At 39.9% G+C, this 16,687-nt stretch overlaps 1 protein-coding gene across 1 annotated transcript in view; it reads right to left on the bottom strand.

Annotated features, from left to right (window-relative positions):
* Positions 1–16,687, bottom strand: part of LOC131974680 (spermatid perinuclear RNA-binding protein-like) — a 126,605-nt gene that overhangs the window by 33,216 nt on the left and 76,702 nt on the right. Inside the window, exons 5-8 of the mRNA XM_059337088.1 lie at positions 15,488–15,638; positions 8,008–8,117; positions 4,653–4,748; positions 3,472–3,583 (exon numbers count right to left, since the gene is read on the bottom strand). Of these exons, the coding sequence (XP_059193071.1) occupies positions 3,472–3,583; positions 4,653–4,748; positions 8,008–8,117; positions 15,488–15,638 (469 nt within the window). The remainder of the gene's footprint in view (positions 1–3,471; positions 3,584–4,652; positions 4,749–8,007; positions 8,118–15,487; positions 15,639–16,687) is intronic.

Below are 16,687 nucleotides of genomic sequence, written 5' to 3'. Positions count from 1 at the left end.
AAATGAAGGCCTTGGTGTGTGTGGGTGTGAGGAAGCAAAGCGCCTGAACTTAAAATGTTCCTTTAAATCAGAGTTAAGGTTTCCTTCAAATAAAATCAGTCCTCAAGTCTTCTTCTTAACTTTTCCTCCTTATCTTGGTCTGACACTTAAAGAATTACATGTGTTAAAGTGTTGCACAGAGGAGCTTAACAACCAGAGTAAGGAAAAACCCCCGAGCTCCCTCTGACTGACAGCTGGCTGATTAAGGCCAACAATAAATAAACAGTGATGTAAGGATATCATGTTGATCATGAGGAGTTCTGCAGCCTGCAGAGACTTCAGTGAGTCCCACCTGATGATACCTACCGACTAGGGCTGCACCATTATGGCCAAAATGATACTCACAATTATTTTGATCAATATTGTAATCATGATTATTAATCACGATTATTCATCATGTTAGAGTGTCTGGTGCTTGTTGTAAACAAACAGAGATCACTAAGTGAACACCTCCTGCAGCAGCAGCACATACACACTGTACTGCTGCAGAGCTAACTGTTAGCCTGTTAGCAATTTGCAGACTGGACGCTAAGGGGTTAACATCCCCTCCGGCTCTGCAGCTGGGAGAGACTGCTGCAGGAGGACTGTGCCGATTCGACTCGTTCTTACTCTGTAAAGAACTGTAAAAAAAAAAAATACTGTTTTGGCAAATATCTACATTCACGGTGTTTCATTGTTACTGAAACTGAATTAGCCAATTTATCATTTTACATTTTTTACTGTCATGTTTTAGCAGTTTTTCACCGTAAAATCTACAGACATTTTTTACAGTGCAGTCCAGCAGCAGTTTACCTCCTGTATGTACAGACTCATGTAGCCGTGACATCAGACAAATACAAATAAACAAATAAAAAACACACACACCGCTTCAACCAGCAGCTCAGGACATTTAACAGTAAGAACGAGTCGCTAGATTTGTCGCCAGTCGCATTTTTGGAAAAATAATCACTAAGGGAGTCTGAAAAGTGACTAAATATAGCAACAAAGTCGTTAAGTTGGCAACACTACTTCGCCGGCTTTTACAAATGGCGCGTGTTGTTGTGGCGTGGAGTACTACGTCACATCCTGCTTAGCGTTCTATCCAATCAGCAACCAGGCTTTTCTCAGGGGATAAAAACGGCCCCGCCCCCTGGTGGTTGGTGGACTACTGGCGTAGAAAGTCTGCAGGAGAGCCGCATTTTAAAATGGAAATATCGCAGACGATCAGGTTAATTTAATCATGGCGGCCAAAATTGTGATCACTATTAAAATTTGATTAATTGTGCAGCCCTCCTACCTACCTACATGTTCTGTTGGAATCTTTTCTCTAATTACTGATTTTCTTTTTATGGCCAGAACAGACAAATTGTCAAATTTTTTATGGATTTCTTGGATGGAACGCTTTGCTAGACTTATTGAATTCATTTGTGTAGCAATTTTCTCCCGTTGCTTCATGTTTTGGATCAGATTTACTCTTCAGTTTGTCCTTTCTTTTCCTGAATTCTTCTCGAAGTGATTGTTTTTCTCCTCTGACCAATTTGGTTTTTCTTTTCTTCTCTTCTGATTTTTTAGAAATGTAAATGATGCCAGTCTCTAACATGAACTTGTTGCCAGCCTGTTACTAGCCTGCAGCGAGTTCCTCAGTGAAGGAAAAAGAAAAACTAAGTGCCATACTTGAGGAGAAAACTACCCACGTTTTCCTAAAACACAACTTACGTTTGAATGTTTCTCCTGAGAATAAAACACTGCGACTGTAAGAACTGGTTTCCAATCCCTGAGCTTTTCAACATCACAATACCTGCTTTTCATTAGTTTTCAGGGTTTGTATCGGTGCAGAGAGGAAGAGGAGCAGAGTGCTGACGCTACCCTCCAGGGAGAAGCAGCTTTTGTAAAGAAATAAGTTAAAAAAGTCAAAAATAGCAGATTTAGCTCAATTTCAGAAGGAAATCGGGTGTCAGGTAGCTTTTACTGCCTTTTTACTCCTTTTCTAAATATGATCAGAACTTTGTTTTACGCCTCGTCGTCCACTGTAAAAAAAACCTGTTGTTTTTACGGTAAAAAAACGGCAGCTGTAATTGCCAGAACTTTACCGTAATAAATACGGTAGAGCTTTTTTAAATATTACAGTAAAAAGATATTGGCACTGTTGTTTTCACATTTAAGATTGCCATTTTATTCCAATTTTTACCTTATGAATAAAAAGTTTTTCCACCAAAAGAAACGCTGTTCTGCCATATAATTCACAAGAAAATACTTCATAAATTAAAGATTTTACCATTAAATATTACAGTATAATTTTGGTTAGAGATATGGTGTTTTGTACATTTAACAGTTAGAAAAAGTATATTTTACAGAATAAAGATAAATTTGAAAATTACAGTGATGCTTGTATAAATATTACAGTATATTTTTGTTACACACACAGTGCCAGTGTATTTTACGGTGAAGTAATGTATTAAAAAACTGTAAAAAATAAAAAATAATAAAAATACTGTTTTGGCTGATATATACATTTTTTACAGTGCAGTCCAGCAGCAGTTTACCTCCTGTATGTACAGACTCATGTAGCCGTGACATCAGACAAATACTAAAAAAACACAGCATAGTTTCAGGTTTAGTGCATCTGTTCCTCAGTTTTAGTGCTGAATAACACACAGAAAAGTGTTTTTGCAGAGTATTTTAATATCACAGCAGAGTTGACCTTTTGGTTATAAAATGTCACCACTTATCAGCATATTGATTCTTGAGTCCAAGTGAAATTTTAGCTATGTTTTAAGAAAGTGTCTCTTTTTTTTAGGATATTGTGCAACAAATAATGTAATAATAATAATAATAATCATGTTATTCAGTTTGCTGTTGTTTGGTTATGACCAACGATAATGATAGAGTTAATAAGTTTATATCACATATATAAATGTTGGTGACTGAAAAGTGTTATTTTTTCTCTTGAAGTCCCAGAATGAAGCAGAGAAAAGTCAACCTCCCTAATATTGTGCACAGCATACAACATCAAAATATTGTTCTAATTGTTATTGTTTATTGTATTTATTTATTTTTTGCACTACCTCAGACCTGAAGCTTGTTATCATAGTTGCAGTTTCTTTTTGCACAACTGTTTTTATTATAAATATTTAACCTGTGGTTCTGTTCATTTTAACATGTTGCATTTTTCTTGTTAATAAAAATATTTCAGTTAAATTTTGGGGTCTTTGTTTTTATCCTGGTGGTATCGAGTATCAAATATTTCCCTGAGTATCGGTATCGAGTTGAACATTTTAGTATTGTGACAACCCTACAGCAGATACAGGGTTAAAGCAGATTAAAGCTGCACACGTTCACCTGTTTATACGTTTCTATAAACTGTGTGTGTGCTGCCTGTAAATATCACCATGTCTACTCACAAACAGTGTTCAAACAGCCTGGAGCTCAGAGGAGAGGGAGCTGGTGACTGACCTGGCAGCAGGATCCCCGAGGCGATGCACTCCATGACGCGGCGCAGCGCCTCGCCGGGGCCCAGCGGACGGTTACAGGTGGCAATGGCCTTCTCACAGAGGAGCTCCAGAGGCTGCAGGGAGAGGACACTCAGCAACACAAACTACAGCTATTCCAGTCACACACACACCAGGAACAAACAAGTTGTGTTTAACCCTCTGGAGTCACCAAAAGCTCCAAATCCAGACTTCTTCATGACATCCAGACTAGAAAACTAAGCAGCGTGGAGCCCTACTGTAAATTTACCTCTAAAGTTCTGGCTGTAAACTCCATGAGGCCAGTTTCAGTTTGATGACGATATACCAAGTAAAACTGGAGACAAGCTCAAATATATTTAGTATAAAATGATAGAACTGGATGTAGTGTTTTGAAAGTAAAAAAAGATTCAAAATGACATTTTATGTTGGACTAAAGGACACAAAATGACCAAAAAAGACACAAAATGAGATGAAAAAATAACCACAAAAAAAAAAACACAATGAAGAAATAAAATCACTAAAAAAGACACAAAATGACCACAAAGAAAACACAAATTAGACACAAAATAACTTCTAAAAACACAACATGACTAAAAAAGACACAAAAAGACAAAAAAAGACACAAAATGACCAAAAAAGACACAAAATGAGATGACAAAATAACCACAAAAAAAAAAAACACAATAAAGAAATAAAATCACTAAAAAAGACACAAAATGACCAAAAAAGACACAAATAGACACAAACTAACTTATAAAGACACAAAAACACACAAAATGACGAACAATACACAAAATGACCAAAATTGTTAAGCTAAACACACAAGACACAACTAAAATAGAGTTCCACTAGGATAAAAAACAGAGTTGGATGACAGGATCACACAGAATCACAAGATCACATTTATGTTGGTTTTTCTTTGTTTCTTTTTGGTTGAAAATATTGATCCAGTAAGTCAGAATAAAAAATCAATCATTATCAGGTAATATTGGTGAGGTTGAGCTGAAAAAAAAATATACCAACATATCATTTAAACATTTTTAGGTGGTGTATACAGGCAGGATGGACAAAATAGCCCAGGGCTCCATCGAGTTAAAGGCGGGACGTGAACCTGTAACCGTGGTGCTTTGTGTTGTGTGAGTGCTGAGTGTTTGTTTAACGTACCCATCCTCTGAGGGGCTGCCACCCCGCCAGCCTGCTGCACAGCTCCCTGAAGATCCTCAGGACCACCACGCACGACTTCAGATCTGTCACTCTGGCCTGAGGACACATACAGACAATCGGAGATCTGGAGCGTTTCAACACACATTTTTCATGATGCCCCAAATTTCATTATGCTGCCAATACCACTGTGGGAGACTGGATATGAGATTTTCTTTGACAAAAATGTGAATCTGCTGGCAGAAATCCTATTGAAGTTTCTCCTGTTAGAGGAATAAACGTGCAGCGTGGAATAGTTTAAGCAATACTCCGTTCAGAATTTTTTTTCCTGAGAATAAAACACTGATACCACTATCTGAATACGGAATATTTACCTAATGACTATAACCAGCAAACACTTAATGTCCAATATCTACTTTCCTTTATAGGATTTTAACTCTTCAATTTTAGCTAATTTAAAATGATTTTAACTCTTAAAAAAAACGATTTTAACTCCTTTAAAAATGATTTTAATTTGTTTAAAAATGATTTTAATTTGTTTAAAAATGATTTTAACTCATTTAAAATGACATTAACTCATTTAAAATGATTTTAACTTATTTTAAAATAATTTAAACTTACAATTATATTTACTGCATTAAAGATGATTTTAACTCATTTGAAATGATTATAACTCCTTTAAAAATTATTGATATTTCTTTTTAAATTAATTTAACTCATTTTAAAAGGATTTTTAACTATTTAAACAGGAGTGTTATCCCTTTTTTAAAATGATTTTAACTTCTTGTTGAATGAATGTTGATGAATATTAATATAAGATATGATATCATATTTATCCAGTTCATTTCTTCCACAATCATTGTTTTAGCAGTCTTCTGTTAAACTGAATGAAGTCGAGTATTTCTTCCAACACACTTGATGATTTTTGTGAATTTTTATACAGTGTAAAAAAAGATTTATTTCAGACATTTACTGTATTATTTTACAGGGTTTTTATGCATTAAGTGCAAATTGCATTAATTACTGTTATGACAAATATTAACCAAAAAATAAAATTTGAAATCTGTAAATTAATATAATGGGACAAATTACAGTGAATTATGTGTCAAATTAAAAAATACACATCATATTGCTGAATGGAAAATGAACTTTTTTAAAAATAAAATCATAAAAAGTAACAAAAAAACTTTAGTTTTTCTACAGATGAATATTTTTAAAATAAAGATATTTACTGTATATTATCCATATTGTACCAAGAAAAAAACATGTTTTGTTTTTTTTACTATTACTGACTGTTTTTTTTGTTTTTGTTTTTTTACAGTGCCTATGACGTTTCCGTCTCTTCACGAGTAAACATGCAAGAACAAAACCTGCTGAAATATCTGCTAACTAAGATGCAGTGAATTCAAAAGTTTTTGTCCTAAAACTGTTTAACAACTCGTCTCAAGGTTTCACCAGAACCACCAGGACGAGCCTGAAAAGCATCAGGGGAAAAGATTACGATATTAGCTTCCAAAACGAATCAAACTGGAGACTATCCGCACTTCAATTAGCACAGAATGACCATTCCCAACCATAAAGTGTGTGATTTAATTAATCCAAGGCTCACAGACGACCTGGACGCCAGTAATCATATCTGCAGTTATTACATGATGGAGGTCCGCGGGTCGTATTGGTCCTGTGTGAATACAGTGAGACACCGTGAGCCTTCACTCTGATATCACTGCTGCTCTCTGCCGCCCTGAGGGGAGCTGGAGCTGACCTTGGCTCTGCTCTCACTGCTGCCTGCAACTCTGAGTTCAGTCAGGACGAGCTGCAGCTCATCTCACACCTGATCTGCTCACAATCCTGCCACCACCTTCACATTCTGTCAAGTAGAGGTAGACCGATATATAACGGCTGGCCGATATTTGCGTTTTTTACTTGTATCGGCATCAGCCGATACGTGCATGCGTTCGCCGATCAATCATCCCATTTCACTGAGCCAACAGCAGGCAAGGCTCAGTGCAACATCTGCCATTCTCTGGTGAGCTGCTGCTGATACCGGAAAAAGAAAAACTATGTGGACTCATCATGTCAGAGCCACTGGTACTCCTTTTTGTACAGTGGGAGAAAGTGAAGACTCGTCAACCTTTTATATACAGTTTTAATGTGAATCCTGATGAAGATAGGAGGAGTGACTGAAACATTGTTATTAAAGTGAAAAAACACAGAAGAAGAAATAAAAACTGAACTGCTGGTCCTCCCTGCTAAACCTACAATACACCACAACATCAACATCAAAACTGACTCCCTGTGTCTTGCCGCCACCAGGGTGGTGAGAAACTTAGGTGTGATGATTGATGACCAACTCACCTTTTCCAGTCATGTCGCCTCAGTTACCCGGTCATGCCGCTTTGCACTTTACAACATCAGAAAAATCAGACCATACCTAACTCAACATGCCACTCAACTTTTGACACAAGCTGTCGTCATCTCAAAACCTGACTACTGTAATGCCCTCCTGACAGGCCTGCCAGCCTGCTCAGTAAAACCACTTCAGATGATCCAGAACGCGGCGGCGCGCCTGGTCTACAACCAGCCAAAAAGGTCACATGTCACTCCGCTGCTCATTGAGCTCCACTGGCTACCTGTTGCAGCCCGCATCAAATTCAAATCTAAAATGCTGCCTATAAAGTTGTCTCGGGTACTGCTCCTACCTACCTGAACGCCCTGATTCAGACATATGCTACCTCATGACTGTTGCGCTCTTCCAATGAACGGCGCCTGGCTCTGCCCCCCGTTGGTCCAAGGCAATCCAGACTCTTTGCAGTTCTTGTTCCCCGTTGGTGGAACACACTGCCAGTTCCAACCAGAGCAGGGGCGTCCCTCTCTACCTTTAAAAACCTCCTGAAGACCTTCAGAGAGCATCTTCTCTCCTAGCACCACACGATAACTCTACTCCTCAAAGAATTGTCACTAGCACTTATTGATGCACCAATAGCTCTATTTGCACTAGACCTTCATTGTTTGCTTTAATTCTTCCTGTAAGTCCCTTTGGATAAAAGCGTCTGCTAAATGACTAAATGTAAATGTAAAGTGTGTTTGTTCTTTGGTCTCTGGTGAGAGGAATTATAACTGATCTGCAATGGGATCAGCTTGACCGTTAAAAAGTGAAGACTCGGTTGATGCTGTTGATCTACAAAAACACTGTCAGTGAGCAGAGGCCAGCTGCAGCAGGAACACTCACATGTATGAACCAGCTGCCTGAGCTCAACGCTTCATTAAAGCCCTGTTGATTATGTGATTATGTTTCATATTAAAGTATGTAAATGTAATATTCCGGCGGTGGCGGTGTCGCCGTTGCAGCTGTGCTCACCTGGAACCATTTGGCGTGTCGGAGCGAAGCCAGCGCCCCCCGGCACTTCTGCCCGTCCAGGACCTCCTCCTTGTCCTCGTCCTCCTCCTGCCCCTGCTTGCTGTCGTCCTCTGGAGAGACGGACAGGATGAGACAGAGCTGGTGTGACCACACTGACCTCGCACGGCACTCACACACAGACGCACAGGCAGCAGGGTTGGACGGCTAATTAATAGGCAAACCCACTGATCTGACCGAATGAGCTAGGAGAGGGGGGGAATTTGAGAGATTCCGTGATTGTTCTGGGAGAGGGGGACTTTGTCATGCACAAGGCGGGATCTTTCATGACATTGACAGGAGGAACCGGAGGAGACGTGAGCGCATGCCGCCCGCCCGGCCGGAGTCTCACTCTAGATGCAGATCAGTGGCTGGAGGCGATGGAACACGCCAGATTAGTGTGTTATCAATTACGGCGCAGGACGAAAATGAGAGCATGGCAACGAGTCAGGACCAAAGAGTCAGATTAGAGATTGAAATAAGACTTTGGAGGAGAGAAATACTGGCTCAGGAATGCCTGAGAGTTGGGCGGAGGCAGGGAACCGTGCACACACATTAGCTATTCCGCTTGATGAGAGGAATCCTGCTCTGCAGTTTTGTGGGGCGCCATGCTAGGATTTTCACTCTTGCGGGGTCGGTCAGATGTTTATGTTTGACTGAAACAGTCTCTCCACACCGGGGTTCCTGTGGGGAGCACTCCTGCCATGACTGGAGGCCGAGCCATGGGAGAACGACAGCAGAAGAAGAGTGACAGCAGATGACAACGACAACATAAACATCTGAGAGTGAGAACGCCACCCTGGAAAGAAAGTGAAGGCTGTCTGTTCTCGGGGGCAGCTAAGGGGAGCCCGCTGTGGGACAGTCAAGCAGACGGACAAAAGGGGGAACAGACTGCAGACCACACTGAAGGCTCACAGGCTATCAGTCATCTCCAAACACTGGCCCTCACTTATCAAACGAGCGTCGAAACGAGCGTCGAAACGAGCGTAGAAACGAACGCAGAAACGAGCACAGAAACGAGCGTAGAAACGAGCGTAGAAACGAGCGTAGAAACGAGCGCAGAAACGATCGCAGAAACAATCGCAGAAACGAGCGCAGATTTGAGCGTATATTGCATTATTATTATATTATATATTATTGTATATAAATGTGGCGACTGGAAACAAGCGCCATTTAAATACCACGCCCTAATATATATAGTATATATATAATATATTCCCAATGAGGACGGCTCGCCTCCAGAGTTTACGACACTGAAGGGTGCAATACGGCCGAAAAGAGAATTGATTTTCCTTTTCTTTTTTTAAGTCAGCTTTATTAGCAAAGTGCCGCATTACAGATAACAACAGGAGCGAAATAGAGATATTACAGAAATACGCAGCGACAGAGGTTTATGAAATAAAAGTACTAATACTACAAGTTCACTGAAAATTTTAAATTCAGAGCACAAACTTAAAGTTTTCACAGCTTTTTGGTTGAAGGAGGTAAAGAATCTTTTAAAGTAAGTTTTAATCCAAAAGAAGAGGAATTTCTCAGAGTCAGAAAGTGAAACGCTGACATCCAACAGCTGCAACAGAACAAACTGGTTTTGTTTGGCAGCATAAAAAGTGAAAAGGAAGGAAATCAGTGGTGCTGTCAGCAGAGTAGCAGTGGAGCATTCAACTCCTGGTGAGGTTGGAATATTTCATCCATACATTGTGATATATAAAGCCAAATAGCATATATAATATTCAAATATTGTTATAATGATGATGGAGAGATATTATTCACGCGCTAATGGTGGTGAAGAAGATGCTGACGCTCCGGTGTCCAGCAGGATAACGGTAAATAACAGAAGACAACAACATTTAATAGCCCCGGCTAGTATTCTGGTTTAAGAATTTCACGGTCGTAGTGTGTATTTAATCTAAATTATGTTTTAATGATAAATGATGTGGCCTAAACATTTGGTTTGTCACCATTAAAAAACTAAAGACCACAGAGTTTTATCAGCTCCAGGCATCGATACAATAGTCTAAGATCAATTCTCAGACTCAGACGTGTGGACTTCACGCTGACTCTAATTTGCGTACACGAGCTGAGAGCAGACTGAGATCTGACCGTACCCTCCGCTCACGTCCACATTGATAAATGCAGAGAAATGATCGTACGCCCACTTTACGTTCACTTTCTGTCGTATGCTGGTTTGATAAATGAGGGCCAGTGTCTTTATTCTTCAGCTTGCCAAGCTGCAAATATTACATGTTGATAAATGTCCCATCAGTGTGGAATCGGTGCCATGATGGTTCAAAGATCTCTTCCAATGAGCAGCAGCCAGCACAGATTAAATCATGGCTATTTTCTACGGAGCTGGCAGTAACGCTGACACAGAGCATTAAAAAAAGCTCCAGCTCCTCGTAGAGAGGAGGTCACAGCCGAGCCTCTAATTCAGGATATTCACATTCCAATTTATCCGCCTGTGTGTGAGGCGTCAGCAGTAATGTGAGCGGCGTGTGTGGTCCGGCAGTCTGTTGCTGTAGAGACCGCAGTGAAAGCTCAACAGGATGGAAGAGGTGGAAGACAAACGAAGGAGCCGATGAGAGACACAGGGCTGGTCCCGTGTCGCTCCTCCTCCAGGACCAGAGACTGAGGACCTTCATGTTCCGCCCCTGGGACTGCTGGGTAAAATCCTGCTCCTTTCTGTGATTTATCAAAGTTCTTTTTAATGCGGCACTTTCAGGTGCACTCTCTCAGGTTTTGCTTGCTTTGTGCAGCCGCCAGAGCTCAAAACAGATGAAAGGGGGAATTGAAGTGAAACCTGAGAAAAAGCATTCAATGACTTTTCTCTATTAAAAAATACTTTGTGGCACGAAACCAAAGTCAGAGGACGTAAACGGTTCTTCAGTGGCACTAAAGCTGCCAGGGTCAGTGGACTGATGCTAAAGAAACATTAAAACTGTCAGGGATTTATATATATATAAAAACATTTTATAAGTGAAATTTATGGAGTCTCGAGTGTGTCACAGGAATAAATATACACCTTTTCAGCAATAAATAATAAGAAATAAGATAATAATAATAATAATAATAATAATAATAATACATTTTAAATTATATTGACGTTAAATTTAATCAAATTTAATAAATAATATATATATGTCATTGTATTCATTTGCAGTGATGTACTAAAATATCTAACAACAACACTTTTATTTGACTATTATAGACTCTCCTGTCACTTTCTAAAATGTAAATATACTGAATTTCATGTTATAAAACAGAGAGGTGTGCCATTTTTAATTAGAAAATAACTGATAAATTGCTGATGTTTTTTTCTTCTTCTTTTGATCGAATAATCAAATAATTATTTAAATTTATACTGGACTTCTACATTGTGTATACATCTGAATAACCTTTGGCAAGTAATGTTTCATTTACTATTAAATTAATTAAATGTTTCAGGCCTAATTTGCTGACTTACTCTCACTTAGCGTCCGTCCAATCATATTCCATCTCACGAATTAATACTTCTCCTGCTTTGACATTTAGTTTCCGTTTTCTGATTAACTTTAATTTAGTGTGTGTATGCAGAGAGCCACCTACAAATTTAATTACATCCAATTAACCGCAGCAGCAGCAGGACTCATTAGTCATTAAATAGAGTTATTCCTGTGGCACTCTCAACAGTCCATAGAATAAATATATTAAAATGGAATAACATGGATTTCATTGTAGCTAAAGCTCTATTTTAGTATTATTTGTTCCTTTATCCTTGTTTTGTGTTGTTTCCCAGAGGCACGTCATGAAGGAGCCGTCACTCAGAGGTCCAGACCACATACAGATAGGGACAACCCCCACTAAATTCTCCCTGACATCATCAGCTTAGGGGAATTTTGATTAGTGACCAGGACATCAGATTAATTCAATTAACACCATTTTTACAACATGAAATTATGGGATGTCGTTCTGAGCCAATATCAATTGATCAGCAGAGAGCAGACAGGCACAAATCTGGACATGGGCTGCTGGGTCAAGTAGTCACTTAGTCCTTTTTTAAATCTATGTGCTCGGTGGCAGACATGGACCAGAATTTCATGGTGACCCAGAGAGAAGTCCAGTCGACAGAGGAAGGGGGGAGGAGGGGAGGTAAGAGGAGCATGTCTGAGGCAGAGAGTGAGAGGGTTGGTTTGATTTGGTTGTCGGGGAAGCCCCTTGTACCCGGGGTTTCCTGCTGCTGGTTGGGAGGGGGGCGCCTCGTCAGCGGCGGAGGGGGCCGCGGGGAGACGTGTCGGTCCACACAGCGCGCCGACCTGCGGAGCTACGGCAACAAAACCAACAGTCAGTGAGCAGAGGCCAGCTACAGGAGGAACACTCTACAAACCAGGGTCATGTCAGAGCCACGGGTACTCGTGTCAGAGCCACTGGTACTCGTGTCAGAGCCACGGGTACTCGTGTCAGAGCCACGGGTACTCATATCAGAGCCACTGGTACTCGTGTCAGAGCCACTGGTACTCGTGTCAGAGCCACGGGTACTCGTGTCAGAGCCACGGGTACTCATATCAGAGCCACTGGTACTCGTGTCAGAGCCACTGGTACTCGTGTCAGAGCCACTGGTACTCGTGTCAGAGCCACTGGTACTCATGTCAGAGCCACTGGTACTCGTGTCAGAGCCACTGGTACTCGTGTCAGAGCCACGGGTACTTGTGTGAGAGCCACTGGTACTCATATTAGAGCCACTGGTACTCATATCAGAGCCACTGGTACTCGTGTCAGAGCCACTGGTACTTGTGTCAGAGCCACGGGTACTCATGTCAGAGCCACTGGTACTCGTGTCAGAGCCACGGGTACTCGTGTCAGAGCCACGGGTACTCGTGTCAGAGCCACGGGTACTCGTGTCAGAGCCACGGGTTCTCACCACAGATGCCTCCTCCAAAGACTCTCACATAAAGTACATGTTTATATATAAAGATGGACGACAAAACAGCTCTCAAAAAGTGAAGCTAAATCATCTGGAGCTCCCCCTGGTGGCTGGCTGCAGTATAGGTTATAAGCCCCGCCCCCTCCATGTTAGTGAAGGGAACTAAAAACTTAACGTACAGGACAAATCAATTTTTCCCAGTGATGGTTTCTGTCATTTTAGGTTGTTCTTATCACACTGATGTTTGTTCAAGAGTTTATCTTTCTGATCAGTTTGGTTTTAATTAGTTATTTGATGCTATAAAGAGGGGGTGTGGCGTAATGATTGACAGCTGTGATTGACTGGCGGCTTCATCGTCCAATCCTTACTGCTCAGACTCCGGCAGCACCTGCACCCAGATTGTTTGGCTTCATTTTTGTACAGTGGGAGAAAGTGAAGACTCGTCCACCTTTGATATACAGTTATAATGATAAATCCTGATGAAGATATGAGGAGTGACTGAAACATTGTTATTAAAGTGTGTTTGTTTATTGGTCTCTGGTGTGCAGTAATTGTGATTTGAGAGGAATTATAAATTAACTGTAATGGGATCAGCTTAACAGTTAAAAAGGAAAAGACTCAGTTGATGCTGTTGATCTACAAAAACATTGTCAGTAAGCGGTGTTATTAGTGGTGAGTGGTGTTCCTCTCTGTAATAAATGATCTTTGGCTCGCTGGTGAAAGTAACTGAGCAGCTGCTAAAAATGAGCGTCCTGCTACCTGGATGTTTGTTACATTTGTCTTGGAGAAGAGACGGAAATAAAAGGTTCAATAGGAGATTTATCAGCCTGTGCTCTTGGCAAATGCAGATATTTTGGACAGCAGTCTGAACAACCTGCTCAAAGTGTTTGTGTGGGAAACAGAGAGGACTGTCACGCTGTAACCAACCTGGATGAAACACTGTGCTTGTGCTTGTTTGTGCTGACAGGATGTTGAACCTGAAGGAGAAATGTTTGTCTCTGTTGTGACTGAACAGCTGTGCTTCTCTTCCGTTTGGCAGAATCCATTTTTTTTACCTTTTGTTGGCGGCTCGGCTCGATCCGTCCCCGCTGGGAGCGAACGGAACCACAATGGGCCCCGCTGCTCCGCCAGGGCAGCTCTTCACTTCTCGCTCGCCTTTTTATTCATTTCCCTCCCCGTTTGTGGCAGACAACAACCACAGTCGAAGCACTGATGCCTAAGTTTCCCATCATATTTCAATTTTTCACGGCTGAGGAACTGTCTCTGTGGGGATTACTTCACTTCAACAGCCACGTCTTTAATTCAGGGATCCCCTACTTAAAACACAAATCCAATGGTGGAATATTTGAGTATTTTCCATTTTATGTAACTTTATACTTCCACTACATTTAGCTGACAACTTAAGTTACTGTAAAGATCGAGATTTAACATAAAAAAACATGATGGGTGTATGATAAAAATGAGAAACACTATATAAAGTAGCGGAAATGAGCCCTACCTTAAAAAAAAAAAAAAATTAAAACCCGGCTTTAATACACTAGCACTCAAAAGTTTGGGGTCACTTCGAAATGTCGTTATTTTTGAAAGAATTTTTAAAAATTAAAATAACAGACATTGTTAATGTGGAAAATGACTATAAAAGCTGGAAACAGCTGATTTTCTTATGAAATATCTATTATATACAGTTGAAACCAGAAGTGTATTATTATTGTCCTGTGTTCCAGTGGCACATTTTGTTAATCCACCTTTATAGTGTTAAAAGGCTGATCGATCATTAAAACACCTGTGCATTATGTTAGCACAGGAAGAAACTGTTTTGTGTTGATTTGAGAAGCAATTTCCATTCATTTTGTAACTCATTTCATGAATAAAACAGTTTGTTTTCATGGAAAACAACACTGACATTTTTTGGGTGACCCCAAACTTTGGAGCGCTAGTTTAAATGCATCAATACAAATAATCAAATCATATATTTAGAATAAATAAAACAATAACATAACAAGTACTTTTACTTTTGATACTTAAGTACATTTTGATGCTGATACTTTCATACTTTTACTTCAGTAAGGTCTTAATGTAGGACTTCTACTGTTGTGGAGTAATTCTGCAGTGTGGTATTAGTACTTTTACTGCAGTAAGGGATCTGAATACTTCTTCCACCCCCGCACATATACGTTGAACTTCTCTGCTGTGATTGTTGGATTGCTGAATCTCAGATGCTGGATGATATATAAGAGGACACCTGAGACAGATGTCTCCTTTTCCGCCTGTCCCGACCCAAAACCTCCCCTGTGGAAACCGTCCTTCAGCGGCCATCTGCTGTTTCCACCGCACTTGACCCAGATCCATATCCTCCCTTCTCCTTTCCCTCCTGTTTGCCTCTCAGCTTTCAGCCCTCTCAGTTCCTAGTTTCCTCTCTCAGGCTCCAATTTCATCACTTTCAAACCTTTACGTTCTCGTCTCAGCCTGTTGTCATACAGAGGTGAAATAAAAACAGGGGAAGCATTCTCTCAGGGGAAGGTTACGGCGGGGGGGAGGAGTCAGTACCTTCTTCTTCTGTGGTGCTGCTGAGTTCCTCCCTCATGGTTAAGGAGGACAGGGTGATCTTCAGCGTGAGTCGGGGCTCTTTAGTGCTGCAGACCCGGATGGCTGCCTCGGGCACGCACGACTGCACCTCGTATTTGTCCTCCGTCATTGTCTGCAAGGCAGGGCTGCACGATTAATTAAAAATCGAATATCGCAGTCGCAGCATTGACTGGTGGCGTTTGTTAAACATGCAGGTGCTGCCGTTTTAACTCCTGCTTTGACTCTTAACCAGTTAGATTTTCCTATTATTTATATATATATATATATACAGTAGAGGCCAAAAGTTTGGACACACACCTTCTCATTCAATGCGTTTTCTTTATTTTCATGACTATTTACATTGTAGATTCTCACTGAAGGCATCAAAACTATGAATGAACACATATGGAATTATGTACTTAACAAAAAAGTGTGAAATAACTGAAAACATGTCTTGTATTTTAGATTCTTCAAAGTAACCACCCTTTGCTTACTAGAATATAAGACATGTTTTCAGTTATTTCACACTTTTTTGTTAAGTACATAATTCCACATGTGTTCATTAATAGTTTTGATGAATCTACAATGTAAATAGTCATGAAAATAAAGAAAACGCATTGAATGAGAAAGTGTGTCCAAACTTTTGGCCTGTACTGTTTATATAGAAAATATAAATTATATAGATTTTTATTATTTAATGTATTTTTACTATTATTAATGTGTAGAATTTAATGTATTACTTTCATGTTTTATTCTTATTAATTTTAATATTTAATTTATATATATTTTTTAGAATTTGTTAATATTATTGATTTCTTTGTCGCCTGGAGAACAACACCACTTCCGTTGCCAGAATGCGCACACATACGTTCTATGTCATCATTGTGTACAAAAGTAAAAGTAAAAGGGTCTATAGGTCCATTACACACAGAATGAAACATTTCATTTCTGAATTTATTTAATTTCTTCTAATTATAATGATTACGGCGACTGGGTTGTTTAATGAAGACCTAAAAATTCAGTGTCTCAAAAAATGTCAATATTAAAAAAGACCAATTTTAAAAAGTCTGTTTAATATGTTAATGTTGGCCTCTGAAAAGTATGTCCATCTATATGACTCAATACTTGGTTGGAGCTGTTTGACTTGAACTACTGGAAATGGACTTTTACATCATATTCTAA

Source organism: Centropristis striata, chromosome 7 (genome assembly GCF_030273125.1).
Source record: "Centropristis striata isolate RG_2023a ecotype Rhode Island chromosome 7, C.striata_1.0, whole genome shotgun sequence".
In the NCBI taxonomy this organism is placed as follows: Eukaryota; Metazoa; Chordata; class Actinopteri; order Perciformes; family Serranidae; genus Centropristis; species Centropristis striata.
The sequence above is the reverse complement of the archived record's forward strand: the minus strand, read 5'-3'. Positions and strand labels throughout refer to the sequence as shown.